This window comes from Hyperolius riggenbachi, chromosome 7 (genome assembly GCF_040937935.1).
Source record: "Hyperolius riggenbachi isolate aHypRig1 chromosome 7, aHypRig1.pri, whole genome shotgun sequence".
Taxonomy (NCBI): Eukaryota; Metazoa; Chordata; class Amphibia; order Anura; family Hyperoliidae; genus Hyperolius; species Hyperolius riggenbachi.
The window spans coordinates 21438074-21464615 of NC_090652.1; the positions used below are offsets into that span (position 1 = coordinate 21438074).

Genomic DNA, 26542 nt, shown 5'->3' on the forward strand with positions numbered 1-26542 from the left:
TATTTGTCTATGTTTGCACATATTGTAAATTTTAAAATTTTTCGCCATAGTGCCCCTTGACATGGTATACTAAAAAGATTTCTGGTGCAGCAGGCATGGACATTTTTGAATAAATATCGCAAAGGCTGTTCAACCTGGATGAATTATTTGTGCTTAAGACCATGAGTTTGAAAAATAGCAAAATATTATGGTAAAGGAACAAGCCAACTGGTGGGATATAGTGACCTTAACTAAGTACCAAAAGGAAGGCATTATACCAAAGAAGATGAGATGGGATTTGATGTCGATCTATGGGGGAGGATGATGATATTAATGATTAAGAATGGAAGAAATTTTTAATGAACGTGGGTTGGGCTAGGTCAAATTGGTACTGAAGAGAACAACTAAAGTATAATGACTGGGGATAGAGATTGCAGGTATACAACAGAATCTACAGGTCTTTAAACTACTGAGCAATATAAAGCAAGATCAGATAAGCTCTATGAAGTTCTGCAGAAAAATAAGAAACAGATAGAAGCTGATAAGAAAAATACATTCCAAAGAGATGCTGAAGCACATGATAAGAAAGAAGCAGGATAAATGCAAGGCTCAAAATAATCAAAACAGTCAACAAAATATCTGTGTGTGGGGGCTGTGTGTGTGGGGGGCGGAAGGGGGGGGGGGGTTCAGCAGGAGTAACCTGTTTTAAACCTACTACTAGAAGTGCAACTGTTATTCTAATCATTATTACTGGGTCTCCGGATCCAATAAAGTTGCTTAACATTATTCTGCTGGTTTCGGTGCATCCCTGTAGGTTGTGGATGTCACCAGAGTTGGATGAGAACAGAACTCATATAACTCAGCTACACCTACGGGAGCAATACACTCAATTAATACTAACATGACCAGTTTTTGGCCACTGCTGCATATTCTTAGAAGATAAAAAAATGTTCTACAATATCCTGTGCTGTTGTGGGATCCTCCGACACCGTCACCAGGACTCAGCCAAGACAGTGTGGATGCCATCCATGGCGACAAGGGCACAAACCACTGTTGCCGAGATCAACAGGGCCCTGACATTGAGATTACCCTCCTGGCGATAACCCCGACCTACACTCGGGGTAGCCACCGCAGAGGATTTCTGTGCCCCGGGAGGGATTTTTTTAATAACAATTGTTGTGACCTTTGTAGCTAGCACTTTGCTAGCTACCTGTGTCCCTCAAGTCCCTCCTCTCTGCTCTGATCCCCCCGATCACCACCGTTATACGTACCCTCCCCCCCACCCGTAACCCACAATGGCGCAGCCTCTCCAATCGGCTCCAGGCTTCGCTATGGGGAGGACCGGGATTGCGCATGATGTCGATGACGTTAGACGTCATGTCCGATCGTCGCCATAGCTCATTGGGGAGGCTGCGGCTCTCGCAGGATCGCGGCTAGGTAACGTATAGCGGCGGCGATTGGGGGGGATCAGAAGGGTGCGGGGGGACTTGGGGGACAATTGTAGCTAGCCTAGTGCAAGCTACAAAGGCTAAAACAACTTGAATTAAAAAAACACCTCCCGTGGACGCAGCCTCAGAAACTGCATACCGCCTGGCTACATATACTGGGGATATATACACCTGGCTACATATACTGGGGACATATACACCTGGCTACATATACTGGGGATATATACACCTGGCTACATATACTGGGACATATACCCCTGGCTATATATACTGGGGACATATACACCTGGTTACATATACTGGGGACATATACACCTGGCTGCATATACTGGGGATATATACACCTGGCTACATATACTGGGGATATATACATCTGGCTACATATACTGGGGACACCTATACACCTGGCTACATATACTAGGGACATATACACCTGGCTACATATACTGGGGACATATACACCTGGCTACATATACTAGGGACATATACACCTGGCTACATATACTGGGGATATATACACCTGGCTACATATACTGGGGATATATACACCTGGCTACATATACTGGGGATATATACACCTGGCTACATATACTGGGGATATATACACATGGCTACATATACTGGGAATATATACACCTGGCTACATATACTGGGGACATATACCCCTGGCTATATATACTGGGGACATATACACCTGGCTACATATACTGGGGACATATACACCTGGCTACATATACTGGGGATATATACACCTGGCTACATATACTGGGGACATATACACCTGGCTACATATACTGGGGACATATACACCTGGCTACATATACTGGGGACATATACACCTGGCTACATATACTGGGGATATATACACCTGGCTACATATACTGGGGACATATACACCTGGCTACATATACTGGGTGCATATACACCTGGCTACATATACTAGGGACATATACACCTGGCTACATATACTGGGGACATATACACCTGGCTACATATACTGGGGATATATACACCTGGCTACATATACTGGGGATATATACACCTGGCTACATATACTGGGGATATATACACCTGGCTACATATACTGGGGATATATACACCTGGCTACATATACTGGGGATATATACACCTGGCTACATATACTGGGAATATATACACCAGGCTATATATACTGGGGACATATACACCTGGCTACATATACTGGGGATATATACACCTGGCTACATATACTGGGGACACCTATACACCTGGCTACATATACTGGGAATATATACACCTGGCTACATATACTGGGGACATATACCCCTGGCTATATATACTGGGGACATATACACCTGGCTACATATACTGGGGATATATACACCTGGCTACATATACTGGGGACATATACACCTGGCTACATATACTGGGGATATATACACCTGGCTACATATACTGGGGACATATACACCTGGCTACATATACTGGGTACATATACACCTGGCTACATATACTAGGGACATATACACCTGGCTACATATACTGGGGATATATACACCTGGCTACATATACTGGGGATATATACACCTGGCTACATATACTGGGGATATATACACCTGGCTACATATACTGGGAATATATACACCTGGCTACATATACTAGGGACATATACCCCTGGCTATATATACTGGGGACATATACACCTGGCTACATATACTGGGGATATATACACCTGGCTACATATACTGGGGACACCTATACACCTGGCTACATATACTGGGAATATATACACCTGGCTACATATACTGGGGACATATACCCCTGGCTATATATACTGGGGACATATACACCTGGCTACATATACTGGGGACATATACACCTGGCTACATATACTGGGGATATATACACCTGGCTACATATACTGGGGATATATACACCTGGCTACATATACTGGGGATATATACACCTGGCTACATATACTGGGGATATATACACCTGCCTACATATACTGGGGACATATACACCTGCCTACATATACTGGTGATATATACAACTGGCTACATATACTGGGGACATATACTGTACAACTGGCTACATATACTGGGGACATATACACCTGGCTACATCTACCCCTGGCTACATATACTGGGGACATATACCCCCTGGCTACATATACTGGGGATATATACAACTGCATACCGCCAGAAGGGTTAAAAATAATAGAGTTATAAAGCAGCTTCTGACTCACAATACCTGCCAAGTCCTTTTCCAGGCTCTGAGCTGTACTCATAGCTCGGTGCTCCCAAGTCACTCGGACTTTCATAACCTCAGGTGAATGCTGGAAGAGATGTTTTCGAATTCTACATTCACTTAGAACATTGTAGGTAGAATCGGTGTTACGTGTAACGCTCTTCTCCGTGGTCCCCATTTCCTGGAACTGGGCAGCTCCACAACACCACGTTATCTGTATATCTCTGGGGTAGAACTTCTCCAGAACCATAGAACATACGGCATCTCCAGAGTCATTCAGGTACATCTTCAAATGGTCGTCTGCTGCTACTGGCTCTTCTACAAATTAAAGTGCACAGAGTGATTAATCAGAGGTTTATACTGTACAGCAGATGAGGTATAGTCAGAAGAAACTAAGAACAGTCCCACTAAACTTTTATATAAACATGTATAAGGAAGACATGTTTGTAACTTTATGTAGTAACCACGTTGCTCTGTTTAAATGGAAGTTAGTGCTGCAGCCAGATGTGCAAAGGGGGACTATTTCTTAAAGGACTTACGAGGTGAAAATAAACTTCTGAGAAAAACAATTATATCTATCCTACTTCTCCTAAAAATGACTTTTTTAGATATCCCACAGTTTTATTTTATATTTAAATCTAGTTTTTAAGTTTTTACTGTTTCATTGTCTCTGCTCAATGACACATTCATTGAAGTATGCCAGAGCTCAAATCTATGAATTATTTACCCTTTTTATCTCTTTTCTGCTCTTAAAAGCCATTTACTGACAGAAAAATGTTTTATGGCTGTAATTACTTATCAGTGATGGTTATGCTATAGTCTGACCCAGTCCGACCCGGTCCCGACCCAGACAGAAATTGTCACTTGCATACTTGATGTTTAACTTTTTCAGGCACAGAAAGAAAAAAAGGAACACAGCATAGTTATTTGTGTGCTTGGCACTGTACATACCCGTGTCTATCTCATTATGTCACATGTCACCTCGTAAGTCCTTTAAGAAGTGATGAACTGATAACAGACGGACACTTTACTGTTCTTTACTTTTCAAAATTTGATCACTTTTATCTCAATAAATTTCTACAAGCGGCAATCAGATTTCGAAGTGTCTCATTACCCCATTACAAATATAGTGCCAATCACAAACCTGGTTACCATAGAAAACTCTAGCATAAAAGTGATGATCCATTCAGCTGATTTTACACAATTTATCAACTGATGGTCTGGCGTAGGTGTTAATTTCTAGTGAGCAGGTTGGTGGATGGTGCAGCTGGGTAATTGATGATTCCATATTTTGTAAGTAACTCAAAACAATAGTAAACCCCTCATAAATCCAGAAGCAAAAGTGTAAAACTTAACTTTTAATAAAGATAATAAAACATCAACTGGAAGACAAGGTACAAAATAAAGTGACTGTGGCTAATTTAAACACTGTTGAAGTGGTGGAGACAGACATCTCTATACATCCCTTCCACCACCCCATGCATCTACATATGCACCACAACCCAAATTGACCCAACATGTTTTGCCTCCTTTTACAATGGGGACTTCATCAGTGTGTCAAAAACTTAAGGGGTTCTTACCTTTAGCACAATCACCAATTAAGGGCCCTTTTCCACTGCAAAACACAACTGCAAACGCATGCGTTTTGTGTTTGTGTTTTTCCCAATTTTGATGTGCGTTTTTTTGTGCATTTTTTTTATGCGTTTGCGTTTTTCGTTTTTATGATTGGCAAGTGCGGTCTTGAAAATAGATATTAGTGGTTAAATCAATGCAAAATGCAAAACACATTTCTATGCATTTTTCATGTGTTTTTCATGTGTTCCTATACTTAACATTGAAACGCATCATAATCGCACAGACATGCGTTTGTGTTTTTTAAATAATCGGAATGCAGCAATGGAAAAGGCCACCCAGGATTCTTATTTTAAACAGGCTACACTTCAGAATCAGCAAGCGCATGCGTTTTTGGCAAAAACACAGCTAGTGGAAAAGGGCCCTTAGTAAAGGAACCCGCCATGAAAGGGAATCATAAGTGAGAAGTATTTGGAGGCTGCCTTATTTATTTCCTTTTAAACAATACCAGTTGCCTGGTAGCCCTGCTGATCTCTGTGGCAGTAGTGTCAGAGACGGAGGATCAGCAGGACAGCCAGGCAACTGGTATTGTTTAAAAAGAAATAAATAAGGCAGCCTCCATATCGCTCTCAATTCACGCGTCCTTTAAGGCATTGCCATTATAAATTGAACATAGTGGGGTCTAAACCCTTTATAACAGTGATTGTAGTTTGGTGGTATATCTAGAAATCAGAGCACTCAGTATTTTATTGTGTGTGTTTATATCATACAGCATACAGTATATATGAAAAATGAACAGCTCCAAGTATCGTTTCCCTCTAACAATATTCCATCTGATCATAGGCCTTTATAGTCAATAGAAATGGCCCGAACCTCAGATTTTAGGTTCGCGAACCTCCCGCGAAAGTTCGGTTCGCGCAGACTTTGGCGAACCGCAATAGACTTCAATGGGGAGGAGAACTTTGAAAACTAGAAACATTTATGTTGGCCACAAAAGTGATGGAAAAGCTGTTTCAAGGGGTCTAACACCTGGAGGGGGGCATGGCGGAGTGGGATACATGCCCAAAGTCCCGGGGAAAAATCTGGATTTGACGCAAAGCAGCGTTTTAAGGGCAGAAATCACATTGAATGCTAAATTGCAGGCCTAAAGTGCTTTAAAACATCTTGCATGTGTATGCATCAATCAGGGAGTGTAATTAGAGTTCTGCTTCACACTGACACACCAAACTCACTGTGTAACGCACTGCAAACAGCTGTTTGCGTAGTGACGGACGTGCTGGACTGGTGCGCACCATGGCGAGATTGCTCTTCCTCACTCAGTGATGTCAGGTAATGTCTGACTGCCTTATCAACTTTCGATGGTTCTTTCTCCACCATTGTTAAAGCTTATATCTATTTTTTTAAATACTTGTTCTGCTTGCTGTTCAGTACCTGCAACGAGAATCTTTTATGGAGGGTAAGTCTGCGATTGCGAGTGACCATGGGTAATTGCCGGGGAATCCTGGTTGGATCCCGGTCCGGAGTGGAAGCCTAAGAAACGGCTACCACCACCACACATCCAAGGAAGGCAGCAGGCATGCTGTGGGCAAAGGAGCAGGAACGGCTACCACACATCCAAGGAAGGCAGCAGGCATGACATGCACGTCCCGAGGTAGTGACCAAAAATAACAATACAGGAGGACTTTCGAGGCCCTGCTGTAGATGTGAGATGAATCAACTTTAAATCCTTTAACAATAATCTGTTATGGAGGGCAAGTCTGCCATCCATTCAAGTGAAAGGTATGCACTGACTGCCAGGTATAATACAACGTGCAGTCAAAGATGCAGTGAAAGGTGTGCAATGACTGCAAACAGCTGTTTGTGTAGGGACGGCCGTGCTGGACTGGTGCGCACCATGATGAGAGTGCAGGTGATGGCGGCTTTCCTGCCCATATGGTCGCCGGGCTGAGGTAGCTGAATGACAAAACAGTGACTGTCCAGCTGATCAAATTTGGTCTGTCCATAATGAAGCAATGACCTTTTTATCTTTGGTGTGCCAACCCCCCCCCACCCCCCCCTCAGACACTCATAAAGCTGGCAGTCATTGCTTCATTGTGATACACAAGCCCCTTAACCGTGGCAAGGTAATGATCACGAAGGGGAATGGGCACATGTACATGCCTTTTGTTTTGTTGTTGCAGCCGGAAAAATTAGGCAGGCATGTACACGCACCAGAAAAATTATTATAGCGGCCGCTGCTAGCGGCGGCCTAAAAAATTCCGGAACCCGCCTGGAGTCCTGGACCCTGTTGGTGGTGCGGAGAAGGCAGTCAAGCGGCCTGCGGGCAGAGATGCTGTGTGGGGAGCGACTTAGTCTTGGGGCAGGCAGCCAGTCACACGGCGTGCAGGCAGAGATGCTGTGTGTGGGGACTGACTTAGTCTTCGGGCGAGCAGTAGCCCTCCGGGATCCATGCCTCATTCATTTTGATAAAGGTGAGGTACTGAACACTTTTGTGACTTAGGCGACAGAAGTTGGATGGCAAATTGGGACAGCTCTGGTCACAGGTCAAGCCTGCACACCCAGTAGTCCAAGGGTTCATTGCTGCTCACAGTGTCTACATCCACACTTAAAGGTCAGGTAGTCGGCTACCTGTCGGTCCAGGCATTGGTAGAGGGTGGATCCGGAAGTGCTAAGGCGAGGCGTTGGACTAAAGAATGTCAGCATGTCCGAAATCACCATGAGATCGCTGGAGCGTCCTGTCCTTGCCTGCGTGGACATGGGAGGATTACTGGCAGTGGTACCTTTATTGCGTTGTGCTGTGACATCACCCTTAAACGCATTGTAAAGCATAGTTGCCAGCTTGTTCTGCATGTGCTGCATCCTTTCTGCCTTCAGGTGAGTTGGTAACATCATGTCCGCCACTTTGTGCCTATACCGAGGGTCTGGTAGTGTGGCCACCCAGTACAGCTCATTCCCCATGAGTTTTTTTATACGGGGGCGACGCCTGCTGCGGTTGTTCTTCTGCCACCACCTCCTCCTCCTCTCCTCCAAAGAAACACCTTCCTCATCATCCGAGTCTACCTCCTCTTCCCCACACGACTCTTCCTCCTCCTCCCCTCTCTGTGCTGCCCGCAGGTGTTGAGGAAACATCTGAATTTGATGAAAATTGCTCCCATGACTGTTCCTGCCATAACTGTTCCTCCTCACGCTCCTCCACAGCTTGATCCACCACTCTACGTACGGCACGCTCCAGGAATTAAGCGTACGGGATCAACTCGCTGATGGTGCCTTCACTGCGACTCACCAGGTTGGTCACCTCCTCAAACGGCCGCATGAGCCTGTATGCATTTCGCATGAGTGTCCAGTTGTTGGGCCACAACATCCCCATCTCCCCAGATTGTGTCCTTTTACTGTAATTGTACAGGTACTGGGTGACGGCTTTCTCCTGTTCTAGCGGGCGAGAGAACATGACCAGGGTCAAATTCCAGCGAGTCGGGCTATCACATATCAAGCGCCTCACCGGCAAGTTGTTTCTCTGCTGAATGTCCACAAAGCGTGCCATGGCCGTTTAAGACCGCCTGAAATGCCCAAACAACTTCCTGGCCTGCTTCAGGATGTCACAAATCTTTGAATGACTAGATTCAGCACATGTGCCATGCAGGGTACATGTGTCAGCTTTCCCAAATTCAAAGCGGAAAGGAGATTGCTGCCATTGTCACACACCACGTTGCCGATCTCCAGCTGGTGCGGGGTCAGCCACTGAACCACCTGTTTGTTAAGGGCAGCCAGGAGAGCTGCTCCAGTGTGACTCTCCGCTTTGAGGCAAGACATGTCTAAGATGGCGTGACACCGTCGTACCTGGCATGCAGCATAGGCCCTGGGGAGCTGGGGCTGTGTAGATGGAGAGGTGATCGCAGCACCAGTAGAGTTGAACTGCCACTCAGCCAAGGAGTAGGACGACAGCGAAGAGGATGTAGCAGGAGGTGAGGAGGTGGCAGGAGAGGAGGTGGCAGGAGGCCTGCCTGCAAGCCGTGGAGGTGTCACAAGTTGGTCCGCTGCACAGCCACGTACTCCCTGCTTGCCATCGGTCACCAGGATGACCGAGGAACCGCTCAAGGGCAGAGGCAGAATGGAGGAGGGTGGCTGTGAGGTTGCAAGACAGAAAGCGGCTGAAGATGCTGCACCTGAAGGAGGAAGAGGAGAAGGAGGGTGGCTTTTCTTTTGTGTGCTGCTTTTGCTCAGGTGCTCTTCCCATTGCAGTTTGTGCCATTTTAGCATGTGCCTTTCGTGAAGCACTTGTCCCTACGTGAGTGTTGGCCTTTCCACGGCTCAATTTTTTGAGGCAGAGAGAACAGATGGCATTGCTCCGATCTGAGGCACACACATTAAAACATTTCCAAACCACTGAGCCCCCCTGGGGTGATGGCGCTACGGTGGCCTCAGCAGCTGACGTTGAAGTGCATGTTGGCTGGCTGTACATAGGTGGCGATACATGGCGCCGGACACTGCCACCAGCTGTTTCTGACAACGAGCTCCCCCTGCTTCTTTCAGCAACTCGTATCCTCCTACTCCTCTCTGACTCCCTTTCTGAACTGTCCCCCTGTTCATCTCCTCTATTGGGAACATACATGGGATCCGTATCATCGTCATCATAATCATCCTGCCCAGCTTCGCTTGCCTCAGATTCCTCAAAAACTGCACCAACAGCAGGTACTGCATCATCTTCACACGTTGCGTCCATAGTGTCGCCGCCTAACTCAGACATATGAGGTGGTGTAACTTGCTTAGCGCCTTCATGTGGTTGTAACAATATTGGCTGTGAATCAGTTAATTCCACACCAATTAACTCCTGCGAAGTGTCAAATGCAACGGATGTGGTGCTTGTAGTAGCACTGGTGGCTGCGGAAGATGAGGTGTTCTGTGTTAAATAGTCAACCACGTCCTGACAATCTTGGGAGTTGATGGGACGTGCCTTCTTCTGAGCACTGTACTTTGCTCGAGGGCCACACGAAATCACATCAACATGACCTCGCACAGACCTGCCGGATGGCCTTCCTCTGGGTCTGCCTCTACCTCTGCCTGTTTTGTCCGTTGTGTCTATATCGGGGGGGGGGGGGGATGAAGTAAATGGTATGCACTGACTTGACTAATATAATCTGCAGTCACACAGGTGCAGTTAACAGGTATGCATGGAGTGGTATATCACACTGCATGCCCTCACGTAGGTAGGTGGGTGCACTGAACACAGCAGGTAGGTATATGCCGTAATGGGTATTACAATGTGCACCTGTAACACACAGACAGGTAGAAGACAGGCACAGTGACACTGCGTGCGCTCAACTCACGTAGGTAGGTGAGTGCACTGTGAACTACAGGTAGGTAGGTAGGTATATGCAGTTCTGGGTATTACAATGTGCACCTGTCACACACAGACAGGTAGCGGACAGGCACAGTGACACTGCGTGAGTGCACTGTGAACAACAGGTAGGTAGGTATATGCCGTAATGGGTCTTACAATGTGCACCTGTAACACACAGACAGGTAGAAGACAGGCATAGTGACACTGCGTGCGCTCACGTAGGTAGGTGAGTGCACTGTGAACAACAGGTAGGTAGGTATATGCAGTAATGGGTATTACAACGTGCACTTGTCACATACAGACAGGTAGCGGACAGGTACAGTAACACTGCGTGCACTCAGCTCAGCTCACGTAGGTAGGTGGGTGCACTGCGAACAACAGGTAGGTACGTATATGCAGTAATGGGTCTTACAATGTGCACCTGTAACACACAGACAGGTAGAAGACAGGCACAGTGACACTGCGTGCACTCAGCTCAGCTCACGTAGGTAGGTGGGTGCACTGCAAACAACAGGTAGGTACGTATATGCAGTAATGGGTATTACAATGTCCACCTGTCACACACACAGGTAGTCACTGAATGTGCTGGGCCTGGCTGGCAGTGGCACACACAGTATGAATTATCAAGGCTGTCTATGCAACAGAGGTGTCAGTGGGACACACAGAAAAAAAATAGATCACAAGAACAAGATTAGCTCTTTTGTGGGGTGCTTTTTTAGCAATAAAAATCAGCAAGGAGCAAGCTAAGAAGCCTACAAGAGCCTAACTAATCTTTCCCTATGAGAGTCAGCAGCAGCTGTCCTTTCTTTATTTACTGCAGGCACCCGAGTGAGTGCTTGTAGCTGGGAAGATTTCTTTCAGAACAGATTCAGGTTTGATGCAAGTGCTATGGGATTTAGCTCCTATTTTTATACTCAATCTATTCAATATGGCTGACTTATTTGGAATTTCCCTTAACCTCCCTGGCATTTTGATTCTCGCGGCCCTGCGGCCACGGGAAGGTTTTTTTTTAGCACAAATCGTTAGCAGATATGACCCCCATATGCACAAATCGTTAGCAGATATGACCCCCATATGCACAAATCGTTAGCAGATGTGACCCCCATATGCACAAACAGTGGCGTAGCTAAGGAGCAGTGGGCCCCGATGCAAGTTTTACAATGGGGCCCCCCCAAGCACTCTATACGTAACAATTGATACGGCGCACCAAAACCTGCCAATGGCAACTACAGTGTCAGAGGTGCAAGAAGGGGATAGGGAACAGTTTGTTAATGATTACCACTATTCAAAGTATCTATAGAAGTGATTATTATGAGCACAGGACCAATAGAGAGCTAATACTGTAGTTGAGGGAGGGCCCTTCGGGGCCCCTCTGGCCCAAGGGCCCCGATGCGGTCGCAACCTCTGCAACCCCTATTGCTACGCCCCTGTGCACAAATCGTTAGCAGATCTGAACACAATATGCATAATCTTTCAGCAGATCTGACCCCAATATGCACAATCCTTCAGCAAGATCTGAAAAGAAAAACCCATTTACTCACCTAGTCAGAAGACCTCCTGTCACGATCTCCTCCTGTCCCGACCTCCGGTCCCGACCTCCTTGTGGCGTGCAACTCCCATGATCCTCTTCCTTCCCGACGTCACGTCCTGCCTGCATTACACTGCAGGGCTACGGGAAAATGGCCGCCCGAAGCCCTGCCAGCGACAGCACACGTCACGCGCGCCGCAGCCACTGACACCGGAGCCGCCTAGGAGCCACGGCGAAGGTGAAAAATAGCCGCATGCGGGTCTGGAGCCGCGGGTTGCCGTCCCCTGTCCTAGGTGATATTTTCACACCTCATCAGTAAAATGCATTTCAAGCCACCAGCCAGCAAGAAAATTTAGCAAGTAGCAAGTAATTTTGACAGTACTTTTCCACCTACGTTTTGGTACTTTTTCATTTAAGTTATTTTAAATAGAAAATGAAAAAATATCTTCTAGCAGAAAACTTAGAAGAAAAAGAGAATTAAATAAGGGCCTGTGTGACTAATGATACTGTCAATGGGGTTTTAATCTTTGTTTAGCACTAGCACTTTACAGGGCAGCTCTGACGAAGCCCCACTGTAAAAGAAGGAGGCAAAACACGTTGAGCTAATTTGGGTTCTTGTATATATGTAGCTGTAGCGGTGGTATAAAAAAAAAATAAAGGACTAGGTAGGTAGAGACCACTATGGCGCCCACGCTTAGCATTCCTGATACACAGCACGTACTTGACCTGAAGAAGCGACTTGTGGTCGCGAAACGCGTTGTCCTTAGTGCAATAAATAAATACGAATTTACTACCTTATGTGTTTGAGTCTTCGCATCAGGTAAGACGTATTACGCTTACCTTTGATATAATTTTATGTTGTGCTGTATATTTTGATTCGTAAGGGCGCCTCCCACAGTGGTTTATACTAAACTATACCTCACAGTGTGGGGTCATATCATTATAGTTTTATAGTGGTATTTTTTTCCTCCGGGAACGGCGACCGACAAGGCCGAGTGGAGACGGTACTTCTCCACATGCTCTGATGGTGGTTGCCGTAAAAGCAACCCAGAATTGTGAGTATAATTTCACTACAATAGACCAATTTACACAACGATAATACTCGATATCGGGCTCCCGGTGTCCTTGTGCTTTTCTGTTTCTACTAGTGCTACTAGGTAGGTAGAGAAATTGTTTTGAAAACTGCTAGAGCCCTATTGAATATGTATAGAGACATCTTCCAAGACAACAGTGTTTTGATTAGTAGTCACTGTTAGCTGTTGGAGACAGATCTGCTGGCCCTAGTAGTGCACTGACTAGATAACCCAATAACCCTTCACCACCACTATTGGCACCCAATATCCACTACTGCCCTGCATAAGGCTTCAATGGCAGGGCCTATATTTTGAGGTGACAGTTGCATAAACCTGTCACCTGACCTGCATGAAGCAACAATCAGTCCCTCCCTTTTTATTGATATTGTAAAAAAAAACAAAAAAAAAAAAAAAAAACACAGGCAGGGGCAGGCCACACGGTAGGGGTCATAGTGTCGTGCTGCTGTGATTTCCTGTGGCCCTAGCATATTGCTCGGTGTTCAGAGGCCACATACCTTGAACTCACAAAATGCCACAAAAGTAGTGGACTGGCTTACACAGCAGCATACCCCATCTTCTACCACTTCTGCTAGGAACCTTGCCGCAACAGCCTCATCCTCCTCTGATATGGGCAATCCACAACATCATTGAACTACCTCAACCTGATCAAAGGGGCTGGAAAACTACAAGCACCTCCACTCCCATGAACATGCGCACAACCACAGCGACCGACACCACTTCGTCTGTCAGTGTTAGCCGGGCCTAACCCTCACACAACCTGATCAATGTGTACATACGACGGGCGTTTTAAAGCACTTTATTCCACAAATTTAGGACTGTAATGTGATTTCTGCCCTTTAGAGATTAAAACACGACTCTAGGTCAACTACATAGTTTTTGGTGGGACTTTTGCCATGTATCCCACTTCGGCATGCCACAGTCCAGTGTTAGGCCCCTTTAAACAACTTTCCCATCACTTTTGTGGCTAGAAATAGCCCCTCTAGGTTTTAGAATTCTACTGCCCATTGAAGTCTATGGCGGTACGCCTGATTTGCCGGCTTGCAAACATTTGCAGTAAATTTATGCTTGCGAACCCAAAATTTCAAGTTCGCAACATCACCATCTAACAATAAACACAGTTCCATTTTATAACAAGACTATTGGATTTCTGCCTGCATGAGTACATTTCGTTTTCTGACAGTGCAGTGTAAAGCTAAAAGTACATACAAATAAAGTTTTCTTACTCAAAATGATGCTGCATTGCAGAGTTCTTTCCTTTAGTCTCTGACCACACGTGAGGCTGCATTTAATATCCATTTTCTTGTATTCAGCAGCAGACGGGTTAAAGCTCAGCATGGCTGTAGCATTGCGCTGGCCATTTTCCTCATGTTGCTTTGTTGTTGCAGTGAAATCACTGTGCTGTGATAAAAGGGCTTTTTCTTCATCAGTATCCTTCCGACTATCGGATACAGTGATTGGCTGTCGTCCCTCTACCATAACTTTCCAGACCGCCTGCACAACCTCTGGGCATCTGAAAGCCATACAGTACAGAGTGACCTTCTCATCTGACCACGTCTGGTCTTTGTAGATGTGACTCACACGGAAGTCTGACAAAAACAATTAACAATCAACAAATTAAAAAAAAGAACCTTCCAAGCAACAGTCACAAATATGAGTACTGCAACTGTTAGATCTCTCACAACAGGGAAAAAAGGACACACCCTCTTAATATTTTCATAGCAGAAAAAAACATTAAATTGTACTGGTAACAGGAACATGCAGAATATTCACCAGCTTTCCTATAATAAGCAGTAAATTCACTATATTGCCCCTAAAAACATGAGTTCTTTATTGCAATTAATGTAAATTTGACTTTTATCTGGTAAAAAACAAAACCAGTGTCCCCTATTTTGAGTAATTACTGTTTCAGCCAGGTCTGCCAAGATGACTACCATAAATGAAAATAGAGGGAGGCATTACAGAGAACCCCATGATAGAGAACCTGGAGCCACTAGGATACTTGAAGAGGACTAAATGGTTTGCATATTTGCCCATGATGCATTGTGGGAGTATTGTTTTGCTCAAGTGAAGCTGAATGAAGATCTCTGAAACACCTTCTGTTTTAGGCGGGAAAATTGAAGATGTCTAAGGGCCCGTTCAGACTGCACGTGTTTCCAGCCGCGTTTTGGAAACGCGTGCAGGGGCCGACACGCAGGACATCAGACATTGCATAGAGTGCAATGTCCGATGTTCACACTGCATGCGTTCCGGACCTGTGCGGTCCGGGAATACATGCTGCACGCAGATTTTGCAAAAACGCGCGGCTGTCCCATTCACTTTTCAGTGATGGGATCAGCCATGCAACGCATACAAACGAGGATGGCGTGCGTTCGCATGCGTTGCATTCCGCATGCGTGGCCGTCCGCGTTTTGCAATGTGAACCGGCCCTACCCTACCCATGATGCATTAAGGGATTAATATCTTGCTCATGTGAAGCTGAATACTTTGAAATACCTTCTGCTATACAAAGGAAACATTGTACTTGGCATAGGTCTTTCAGTAGAGAAGCTTTTTGGTTCTTTTTAGCCCACTTCAAACATATTAGTGGTTTTAGATCCTCTTTGTTTCCAGTCCTGCAATCCAGTGTGTTTCAGTACATCTCCTATGCTGCTGGTGTTGGAGGACTCAGAGCACCTTCCTGAGCCTATAGTAGAGGGGAAGACGGATCCTCATCCCTTCCAGAAATCTAGTTAGGCTGTGATGGTTTTCTATTGAGAAAGACCCAGACGTCATCTTTTGTCATCTACAGAGAAGACCATTGGGATGTTACTTTTCAAGTTGATCCAACTTTGGTTTCAGTTTTTGTCTGACTTCCAGTTGGACCAATCAAAACACATGTTGTTTTACTATCATCTCAGTGACCATCTCTGTGGCAGTATTTATACGCGGCTGCTATTTTTCAAGCATGAATGTTTGAGTTTCTCATTTGCAGGGCCTTGGACACGTGCCAGAGACTAGGGATGTATCAAAGGGATGTAAATAATTCTGAGTTGATGCAATCTTTATGCTATTTTTTGGGAAATAAATGGAGGTTAATGCTGCTGCGGCATGTGATTGCTCAGTTAAGCTGTATATCTTTTCATTAAAGTGAACCTCCAGACTACAAATCGACTCAGCAGCTCTGAAAAGGCCTGGTGTTTCTTTAACAGTTTCACAGCATCAGAATTGTGTTTCTCTTATACAAGTGTCATTTTTAGCTGCACAGAAGAAAACTGCCCTGGCTTTTTTCCCCCTGATGCTGTGCAAAGCATGATGGGATTTCTGATGTTGTTGTTCTCGTTCTGCTGTTTTGGTGCAATTTTTTTTTTTTTTACATTTTGAATTTGACATTTGAAGCCTAGCGTGTGCAGCTGGGAGGGGTTATCAGGACACAGGACAGTTGGAACTGTGTCTCCTGCTCCTTGTCACCTCCTTCCAACCAAAAAGATGGCTGCCCCGATGACAAAGATGGCAGCCCCCATGAATCACAAACATTTGCCTGTTCTTTTAAAACCGGGTGGGTAAAAAATGATATTACCTATCTATTGTAATTAACATAACTAATGTAACTTGCTGACAGTATGTTTGTTTAGGCTGAAGTAACCCTTTAATTTAGCACACACAACTGTCCATCCCTACCAGTTTGACCAGAGATCTGCAATGTTTTATTCTATTCTGTAAAATAAATATGCTATAAGTGTTCTATTAAACAGTGTTTCTAAAGGCATCTCATTCATGGACATAAAGCATGATTTGCATGTTCTCTGACTGTCCGGAAATGACGCATCATGCTACTGCAATTCCGGAGCCATATCTTTGTTCTAAATATGATAGATGAAGAAGGATGAGGCATAAGCAAATAATATAAGAAGGTGTGGTAGAAAAACAACACAAAGCAATAACGCAATGCAAAGTTGAAGACCATTAAACCTCAGCAGAATGATACCACCCCATATTCATTTGTAGTGCCGCCCTCATAATTTACTTTCCCTTATAGTTTTTCTCAATGTACAACAAGTTCAGATATAGTCACCCCTGAAACACACCTGTCAGACCACAGCCAAATCCTGCTGTACCTGAAATCCACCGACAAACCAACCACACAGCAGCCTCATCAGACCGGTCTCTACAAGCTGCCACCACCCCTCAAATGGCCCAAACAGTCTGCCACCGAATACACCAACATGACCAAAACTGCCAAAATCCAAGAACTGCTGACAAACTTTTATAACAACCCATATGAACCAAACCAACAAGGTGTCAGCCATGTAGTGAAGGACTTCAGTAACATCCTACATACCATGGCAGTACTAGCAGGCCTCAAGCAGACCAACTTCAAGAGATCCACAAATAAACAGTCCCAAAAATGGTTTGACAGTGAATGCAAGGCTCTACGTAATTCGCTAAGGGCAGCCTCTAACCAAAAACACAGAGACCCCAACAACCGAGACCTAAGGGAAGCCCATGACCACCTACAGAGACAATACAAAGACACCCTCAGGCAGAAAAAACAGAGCCACATCTCCCACAAACTCCAACAGCTGGAGGACTCCCTCCAAGTCAACTCATTCTGGGAGACCTGGAACCATATCGGTGCAAAGCCTAAAAAAAGCCCTCTTCATATCCAAAATGGCCACATCTGGCTCCACTACTTCAGGAACCTCTACAAAGACATCCCAGAAAATGCCCAAACCCTGGAGCAGAAACAAATAGCCGCAAAACTGAAGGACATGGAGGAGACAATCAAGGACTTTCAAAACCCCCTGGATACACCAATCACGGTGCAGGAAATAAGAGAAAGAACAAAGCTGATAAAATGTAAGAAGGCTAGCGGTACCGATGGCATCCTGCCAGAGATGATCAAATACAGCCCCCAGGAAATACATGAGGCACTCGCAAGACTATTCAACCTTATCCTGAGGGCGGGCTCCTTTCCTCAGGCCTGGAGTGAAGGCCTCATAACACCCATCTACAAGAATGGGGACAGATATGATCTAGCAAACTACAGAGGAATCTGTGTCAGCACCACACTGGGGAAACTTTTTAACAGCATCATCAATAAGAGGATCCTCTCCTTCCTCACACAGCAGGACGTACTCAGCAAAAGCCAAGCCGGGTTCATGCCAAACCACCGCACAACCGACCACATCTACACACTGCACAGCCTTATCAAGACCCATGTCCACAGCTCACGTGGCAAAATACACGCTTGCTTTGTTGATTTTAAGAAGGCGTTTGACTCAGTGTGGCACACAGGCCTTTTCCTAAAACTCCTAGAGAGTGGAATAGGAGGAAAAACCTATGATGTCATCAAGAGTTCATATACTGGGAACCAATGCAGTGTGAAAGTGGACGGGAAGAGAAGTGCGTTCTTCAAGCAGGGTCGAGGAGTCAGGCAGGGCTGCAGTCTGAGCCCAACACTCTTTAACATATACATTAACCAACTGGCTGTAGCCCTGGAATCCTCCCCAGCACCAGGCCTCCTCTTGCATGACCACGAGGTGAAGTTCCTGCTGTATGCAGATGTCCTTGTGCTGCTCTCCCCAACAGAGAAAGGACTACAGGACAGCCTGTCAGTATTGGAGACTTTCTGTACCACATGGGCACTGCCCATCAACCCAAAGAAGACAAAAGTGATGGTGTTCCAGAGGCAGGGCCGGATTTCTGGCAAGGCCACCAAGGCACAGGCCTAGGGTGCCAGAAAATCAACCCTGTTTAGGGCGGCTGAGGGCAGGAAACATTTGTATACACCAGGCTGGATCAAAGCGCCCAACCACGCTAATCATCTAAGCCGACTCTCAGTCCTGACTCCTTCATAGTGGCAGTGCAGCGGCCGCCCTGCCTGCATTAGTTTACCCATAGTAGCGGCAGAGGCAGGCATGTGACTCACACTCTGGCAGGGATGTACACACGTGGCTGGAAGAAGGATCCCAGTGGCGGCAAGGCAGGGAAGCTGATTTGAGGAGCAGTGTGTGGGGACACAGAGGAGCCGTGCCTTGGAGGCCAGTGACCAATCCAAATGCACGGAGGCACACGCACAGAGCGTGGCCTCATTCCGGAAAACTTCACAAGAGAAAGAACAGCTGATTCGTCATGGACGCAGGCAGTCAGAAAAAAAGCACGCACAGACGTGCAGAGCAGCATCCATCCTCACTGCTGCTGCTGCTTCCTTCAGTTTTGATCCAGGCTGGCTTTTTTTTTTTGTAATCTTTGCTTCATTGCCTGGCCGTTGGAGCTTCACGGAGAAGAGCAGTGCAGATGTTCAGCGTCAGGCTTATCACCGCACAGTGTCCTGCTGAGAGGGACTCTCTGCAAACGGAGATAGAGTACATGGCTGCTTCTTTGCAAGTATGTGTATAGTGTATCGTATTTGCAGCCTTGTCTGTGTTTGGAATGCTGTGAGGGATGGAAGGGAATTGCCGGGGACTGAGACAAAGGTCTGTTTTAGTGAGTTTTGTTTTATTGGCTATTGTGCCGTCTGATTTCTGCCCACAATTATTAAGGTGCTGTATAACAAGCCTGCAGACCAAGTGTTCTATACTCCCATCTCTCTTTTACAGTTCTGTGATTATCTATCCAAGCCAAAATGTTGCATTGCATTTCACTCGCTTTTAAGTTTTTAGGTTTCAGGCATGTTTGTAGGTAGGTTTCAGGGTTGTCTGAATTGGACTGTGGGGGGGAGGTTGTATTCAGATTTACTTACCTGGGGCTTCTACCTCCAAAGTGCTACCTGCCACTCCAAAAGATCTGAATGTCGCCCAGTGTCGGTCGCCATGGGACATGCTTGCATCCATCTGGGTGCTTCCTCAATCACACTGTCATTGCCAGAAACATTTGCAGTTCACAACAACTTAAACTCCATACGCAGACTGCTCCTGGCCATCGGAGAGTGATCGAGGAGATGCGGAGTAGCCAGATATTTTGGAGGGGACGTCACCATGGAGGGATTCAGAACTAAAGCAAGAGATCTGATAGACTGCTGGGAACTGAAAGAAGCCTCCGGTAGGAAAATCTAATCTTCCCAGCCTCCCCTCCCCCCATTCTGCAATAAGCAGGGCTGGGGTGGACATAGGCCGTGCAGCAGTACTACTAAGGCTTCATGACTCTGTCTGTGTAGTGGGGGCTAAGGCTGCTAAACCTACCTGGCTGTTTCCTCTGTGTGATTACAGCCGAACACACTCCTGATCCTCCCTGCCTCCTCCACCCTAGTGATGTGGCTCACATAAATGGACCTGATGTGTGCGGCTTTCTATTGGCCTGAACATGCTCACTTCACAGTGACTGACAGAGTGTTCAGGCCAATGGAAAACGGCACAGATCAGGTGCATTTATGCGAGCCGCATCACTAGGGAGAAGGAGCGGGTGTTTGTTCAGCACTCTGCTGTAATCAAACTGAGGAATTAGTCAGGTAGTTCTTAGTTATATTGAAATTTAAAATGGGTTCCATTTCACTTTAAAGGGCAGGGGCGGAGATAGGCCATGGTGGTGGTGGTGGTGGTGGGGGGTTGGATGCTGTTGATCTGGGGGCGGCTTGTGATAGTTGGCCTAGGGCAGTAAAAAGTGCAAATCCGGCCCTGTCCAGAGGAAGAATGGAAATAAAACGTCCACCTCCTCATTTATATTAAATGGCTCCCCACTGGTGTCCACTAACAGCTACACCTACCTGGGGCTGGAGATCAACCAATCAGGAAGCTTTAAACCAGAAGTACAGGCCCTGAAAGACAAAGCCTGCAGAACATTTTATGCCATCAGAAGACAGCTTTACCACCTAAAACCACCAGTGAGAGTCTGGGCAAAGATATTTGACAGCATCATCACCCCAATCCTGCTCTATAGCAGTGAGGTATGGGGCCCGGTCACCTACCCTGACCAATCAAAATGGGACTCCAGCCCAACAGAAATCTTCCATCTAGAGTTCTGCAAGTATCTCCTCCAAGTCCATCGAAGCACTTCAAACTCAGCTTGCCGGGCAGAGCTAGGCAGGTTCCCACTATGGCTTACTATCCAGCAGAGGGCACTCTCATACTGGGCGCATATACAGAGCAGCAACCCCAGCACTTACCACCATAAAGCCTCACTGAGCCAGGGGGGCGAGGCCATACCACGCGCTCTCAAGCAAAGCATCAGCAGCCAGCCCAGCCAAGGCCACCAACACAGGCTGACAAAAGCCCAAATAAAACAGACTATAGAAAGCTGCAAGGAACGATACATAGAGGAATGGAGAAGTGACATAAAGAATTCCAAGAAACTCGCTGTCTATCAATCACTACAGAGGGAGTACACAATGGCTCCATATCTGGGGAGGCTACATCACCACAAAGACAGACAGGTCTTGAGTTTGTACCGTCTGAGTGCCCACAGCCTGGAGGTAGAGACAGGGTGGCACAGACAGACATGGAAGCCCCGGGAGGAGAGACTGTGCAGACAATGCGACCAGGAGGTCTTGGAGGATGAGGCCCACTTCCTGCTACACTGCAGCAAATATGCACCTGTGAGGACCGCCCACTTCCAGAGACTCTGCGCCCACATCCAGGATTTTACCTCCACAGATGAGGAGAGGAAACTCTACATCCTACTGGGGAAGGAGGAAACAACCGTGCAAATAGCTGCCCGATATGTCACAGCCTGCCACCAACTGAGAGGAACATGATACCACATGGACTGTATTCCCCCCAATACCCCCCTATGGACTGTATATCCCAGTCCCCCATGCTGTCCCTTACATCCTCCACACACCTATGGACTATATACCCCAACCCCCTTTATCCTTCCCTTATTCCCACAATTCCCCCCCCCCCCCCCCATGTTAATGTTTTGTTTTGCTTTGGCAATGCTAAATGTATTTGGTCCTGCCAATAAAGCTTTTTTGGATTTGGATTTGGATATCCACCTGTGTCTTCACCCAGTCGGCAGTCTTCACAGGTTACAAACACCTCAAAAGAAAGTGGACTCCACATCGTAGTGTAGATGGTAACCAACATTACAATTCACCCAGCACATCTCACTAGCATGCAGGTCACGGTGAGAAGGGTAAGCCACCAGTATCAGGCTCAGGACACCAGGAGAAATACGACTAACACGGAACGGAACTTGCTGTACGTCATGGCATAGTAGACCAGAGAGCCGGTGGTAGTATACGATATATAAGGATGTACTGATTTTACTGAAGATCTGTGGAACCTGGGTTTTAATGAGAGGAGTGGAGCAAATACCTTTTTTAAAAAATGTTGTCCAATTTTTTTTTGTATATTTTTGTATATTCTGTTACCTCCCCTACCTAAATGGATGGGTTGATATGTTTACCTGTACATAGGGAGGGTAGTATGACAGGCCCCATGTGTCCTGAAGAGGCTTGTGGAGCGCATGTAACAGCTGTAGACCAGGGATTGCTGTTGTACCTGTTTGTTTGTTTAATAAACGGGTTTGCTTGGAGAGTGCCGGAGTCCACATGTTTTTAGATTTTTTATACATTAAATTTGTTTTACACATATCAGTTTTTCTGTTTGAGGTTTGGCTGCAGAGTGAGATAAAGGTTTCTAGTACATACCTACGAGCTCACCCACCGACCGACTGGTGAGTAGGGAAACATGGGGTGGGGGACCTGAGCCTGATGGTGGTGGTTCCCCTACCCAGCCCCATATCTAGGGGCAGGTGAGTGGTGGCTGCTGGGGGTGCAATGCAGGAGGGGGAACAGTGGGCACAGAGAGAAGGGCCAGAGCTGTAAGTACATCATAGTATTGCAGTTGTACATAGGTGCCAGAAGTGTAAAAGATTATAAAAACTTTGAAATGTGGGGGGGTTAGTGGTGGACTTACCTACCCAAATGTAGACACAAGATGCTGTTGTTAGTTCAGCAAAACAATTCATTTACATACTCCAGACAAGTGCTCTCTCTCGCTCTCTCTCTCTCTCTCTCTGCAGGTACATCATTCGAGCACTGGAAAATAATTGGAGGCAGACCTGTGCAAGGAGGAGGGCCCAGCTCCTCCCTCCCTCTCCTCGGGCCCCCCTTCTGTGCTCCCCCCAATATGCAGAGCTTCACAGCAGAGGGCTGGGATTACAGTGACCACTCACTTCCTCCGAGCTCCATACGATAGAGGTCCACATCCTGCCAAGCTTCTCTTTCTGCAGCGCTGCCCACTTGACCTCCAAGGGTTTTTAAAAACAATGAAAATGTATTTCATTTTTCTATGGAAGGTGTATAATAGGGTATTTATTTGGATGTGGTTTTCTTTTTTGGCCACAAGATGGCGATACAGAGTTAGTGTGTTCTAAAAATAGAAACAGAACCAAGTGTTTATATTTGTTTATATTTGTGTAAATACAGGGACATACTCTTACTGGTGGTGGTCAAGTCGTTTTTAATCTACTTCCTGATTCTAGAGCAGGGGTCTCAAACTCAATTTACCTGGGGGCCGCAGGAGGCAAAGTCAGGATGAGGCTGGGCCGCATAAGGGATTTCGCAAAAAAAGTCCTCAAATGTCATTATTAACAGTTTTAATTAGCGAACTATTTTGCCTATTTTACCTAGTCGCTTCAGTGCTCCCATTACAAGTAATCCGCCGTGTCCCCGCCCCAAAACGAGGGCTGCAGAGCCCCCAAATCGCCCGGGGGGCAATCCGCCGGCATTTCCTGGAAGGGGCAGAGCTTTCAGCTTCAGCTCTGCCCCTCCTGACGTCAATCACGGTGCATCGCCGCCTCTGCCCCCCCCCCCTCTCACTCTTACTTCACAGAGAGGGGCGGGGAGTGGCGGCGATGCGCCGCGATTGACGTCAGGAGGGGCAGAGCTAAAGCTGAAAGCTCTGCCCCTTCCAGGAAATGCCGGCAGATTGCCCCCTGGCGATTTGGGGGCTCTGCAGCCCTCGTTTAGCGGTGGGGTTGCGGCGGATTACTTGGGAGCACTGAAGCGAACTATAAGGAAGCTTTTGCCGGCGCGGGCCACAAAATATTGTATTGAGGGCCGCAAATGGCCCGCGGGCCGCGAGTTTGAGACCCCTGTTCTAGAGCATGAGCGGCGCTGGAGACAGAGAAGCCCGGTGGGACGTGGACCTCTATCACATCCCACCGAAACATCCAGAATTCAACAAATACTGTATTCCCAATCACGATATTAGGTACGTTTTTGCAGAAATGGTAAAAAAACAAAAGCTATGAATTGGATGCCAGTCTACTCACATTTCTTTTTTCTGACTAAGATCCACCAAAAGATAGCAGTTCCAAGTGCTACGAGAGATAGGATTACAGAGAAGACAGTAAATCCTGTATGGCAGTTTCGTCTGCATTCATCTGAAAATAGAAAGAAAATGTATATGCGGTTATAGAAATAAAATGGTTCTGTATAAGTGTGTAATTAATACAGGAAATGTTGCTTGTTTTTTTATCTGACAGTTCCATGGAAATTCATCTTTCATTTCTGATTCTCTGAATGTGCTGGGTATCTTAAAGAGAATCTGTACTCTAATATTCTTACACTAAAAAGCATACCATTCTATTCCTTATGTTCTCCTGAGCCCCTCTGTGCTGTTTCTGCCACTATCTGCTGCAATCCTGGCTTGTAATTAACAGTTTTAGGCAGTGTTTACAAACAAACTAACCAGCTTGTGATAGACTCACATAAACAGAGTGTGTGAGTCATACAGAGTGTGCAGGGGGGCTGCAGAGGGTGTGTATCGATTCTATCCAATCACAAGCAGCCCTGCACATTCCACACATTCAAGCCTTAACCCGACAGACACGACAGAGGAAAGGAGATAAGATGTATTACAGAGACAGTGCAATTAGGAAAGGCAGCAGTAAGCCAGAGCACATTAGAACAGGCATAGGAACTTATAGGATAAAAGAACTAAGGCTGAAAAATTTGTTACAGAGTCTCTTTAAAGGGAACCCGAGGTGAGAGGTATATGGAGATATTTATTTCCTTTTAAACAACACCAGGTGCCTGACTGTCCTGCTGATCATTCTGGCATCAGCACTGTCTGAACCACACACCTGAGGCAACTTATAAAACAACTTTTTTTTCTTATGGTATGCGTGACTATGGTTGTGGCAGGGGCGTGATTAAGGGTGCGGCTGGGGCGTGATTTAAAGCCATTGTTACCCGTCGTAAAAAAATCAAAAGTCAGATACTCACCTAAGGAGAGGGAAGGCTCTGGTCCTAATGAGACTTCCCTCTCCTCTTCCGGCGCCCTCCATGCTGCGCTGGCTCCCCCGTTCCAATCCCCCGCCGCGAAGACAGATGGCTCCATACTGCGCACGCGCGAGTGCGTCATAGAGGGCGCTTGCGCATGCGTAGTATGGAGCAGCCCGTCTTCGGGAGCCCGAGTGCTCCCGAAGACTTCCGAAACCTCCCTTCGGCGGCGGAAGTGGCAGTATTTAACCGAACTGGTCGAATACTGCTACGGGGGATCCTGAGCAGGACCGGGCACCGGGAGAGGAGAGGGAAGTCTCATTAGGACTCAGCCTTCCTTCTCCTTAGGTGAGTATCTGACTTTTGTTTTTTTACATCGGGTAACATTGACTTTAAAGAACCCCTGTGGCGAAAATCTTGAAATGTAAAATATATATAAACACATACAAATAAGAAGTATATTTCTTCCAGAGTAAAATGAGTCATAGATTACGTCTCTCCTATGTTGCTGTCACTCACAGAAGGTAGTAGTAATCTGACATTACCGACAGGTTTTGGGCTAGTCCATCTCTCCGTAGGGGATTCTCAGCATGACCTTTATTCATTATAAAGACATTCCCTGAAAAACATGTAAAGATGCTGGCCAGCCTCCCTGATCACTGTACACTTTTTTGGCAGTTGAACGGAGCAACTGCCATTCACTAATTGCTATCAAAAATAAAGAAATTCCTGAGAATCCCCCATTAGAAGATGGGCTAGTCCAAAACCTGTTGGCTCTGTCAGATTTCTACTACTTACTGTAAGTGACAGCAACATAGGAATAAAGTCATGCATAGCTCATTTTACTCTGGGAGAGATGCACTTCTCATCTGCATGTTTACAAATATTTTACATTTTAAGATTTTCGCAATAGTGGTTATTTAAGTGTCCCTCTTTCTTGTCTCAAAAAGTTGGGAGGTATGTTTTTAGAGTCGTGATGACTTCCACTACCCGCAATTGTGCCGTACAGCTCACGGGAATGGAGCATGATCACGCACTAGTGAGAAATGAATTTCGTGATTTACATGGAAATCACGGTGCTCTAGCGATCGGCAAAATAGCTGCAGTCCGCTTTCTTAAGCGGATCACAGCTAGTGGAAAAGGACCCTCAGGCAGAGCGATTTCTGGCAATTTTAGTTCCCTAGGCAAGGCACAACCGGTGCCCCCTCC

At 46.2% G+C, this 26542-nt stretch overlaps 1 protein-coding gene across 1 annotated transcript in view; it reads right to left on the reverse strand.

Annotated features, from left to right (window-relative positions):
- Positions 1-26542, reverse strand: part of LOC137524123 (uncharacterized) — a 240314-nt gene that overhangs the window by 153292 nt on the left and 60480 nt on the right. Inside the window, exons 5-7 of the mRNA XM_068243658.1 lie at positions 24382-24492; positions 14412-14774; positions 3660-3974 (exon numbers count right to left, since the gene is read on the reverse strand). Of these exons, the coding sequence (XP_068099759.1) occupies positions 3660-3974; positions 14412-14774; positions 24382-24492 (789 nt within the window). The remainder of the gene's footprint in view (positions 1-3659; positions 3975-14411; positions 14775-24381; positions 24493-26542) is intronic.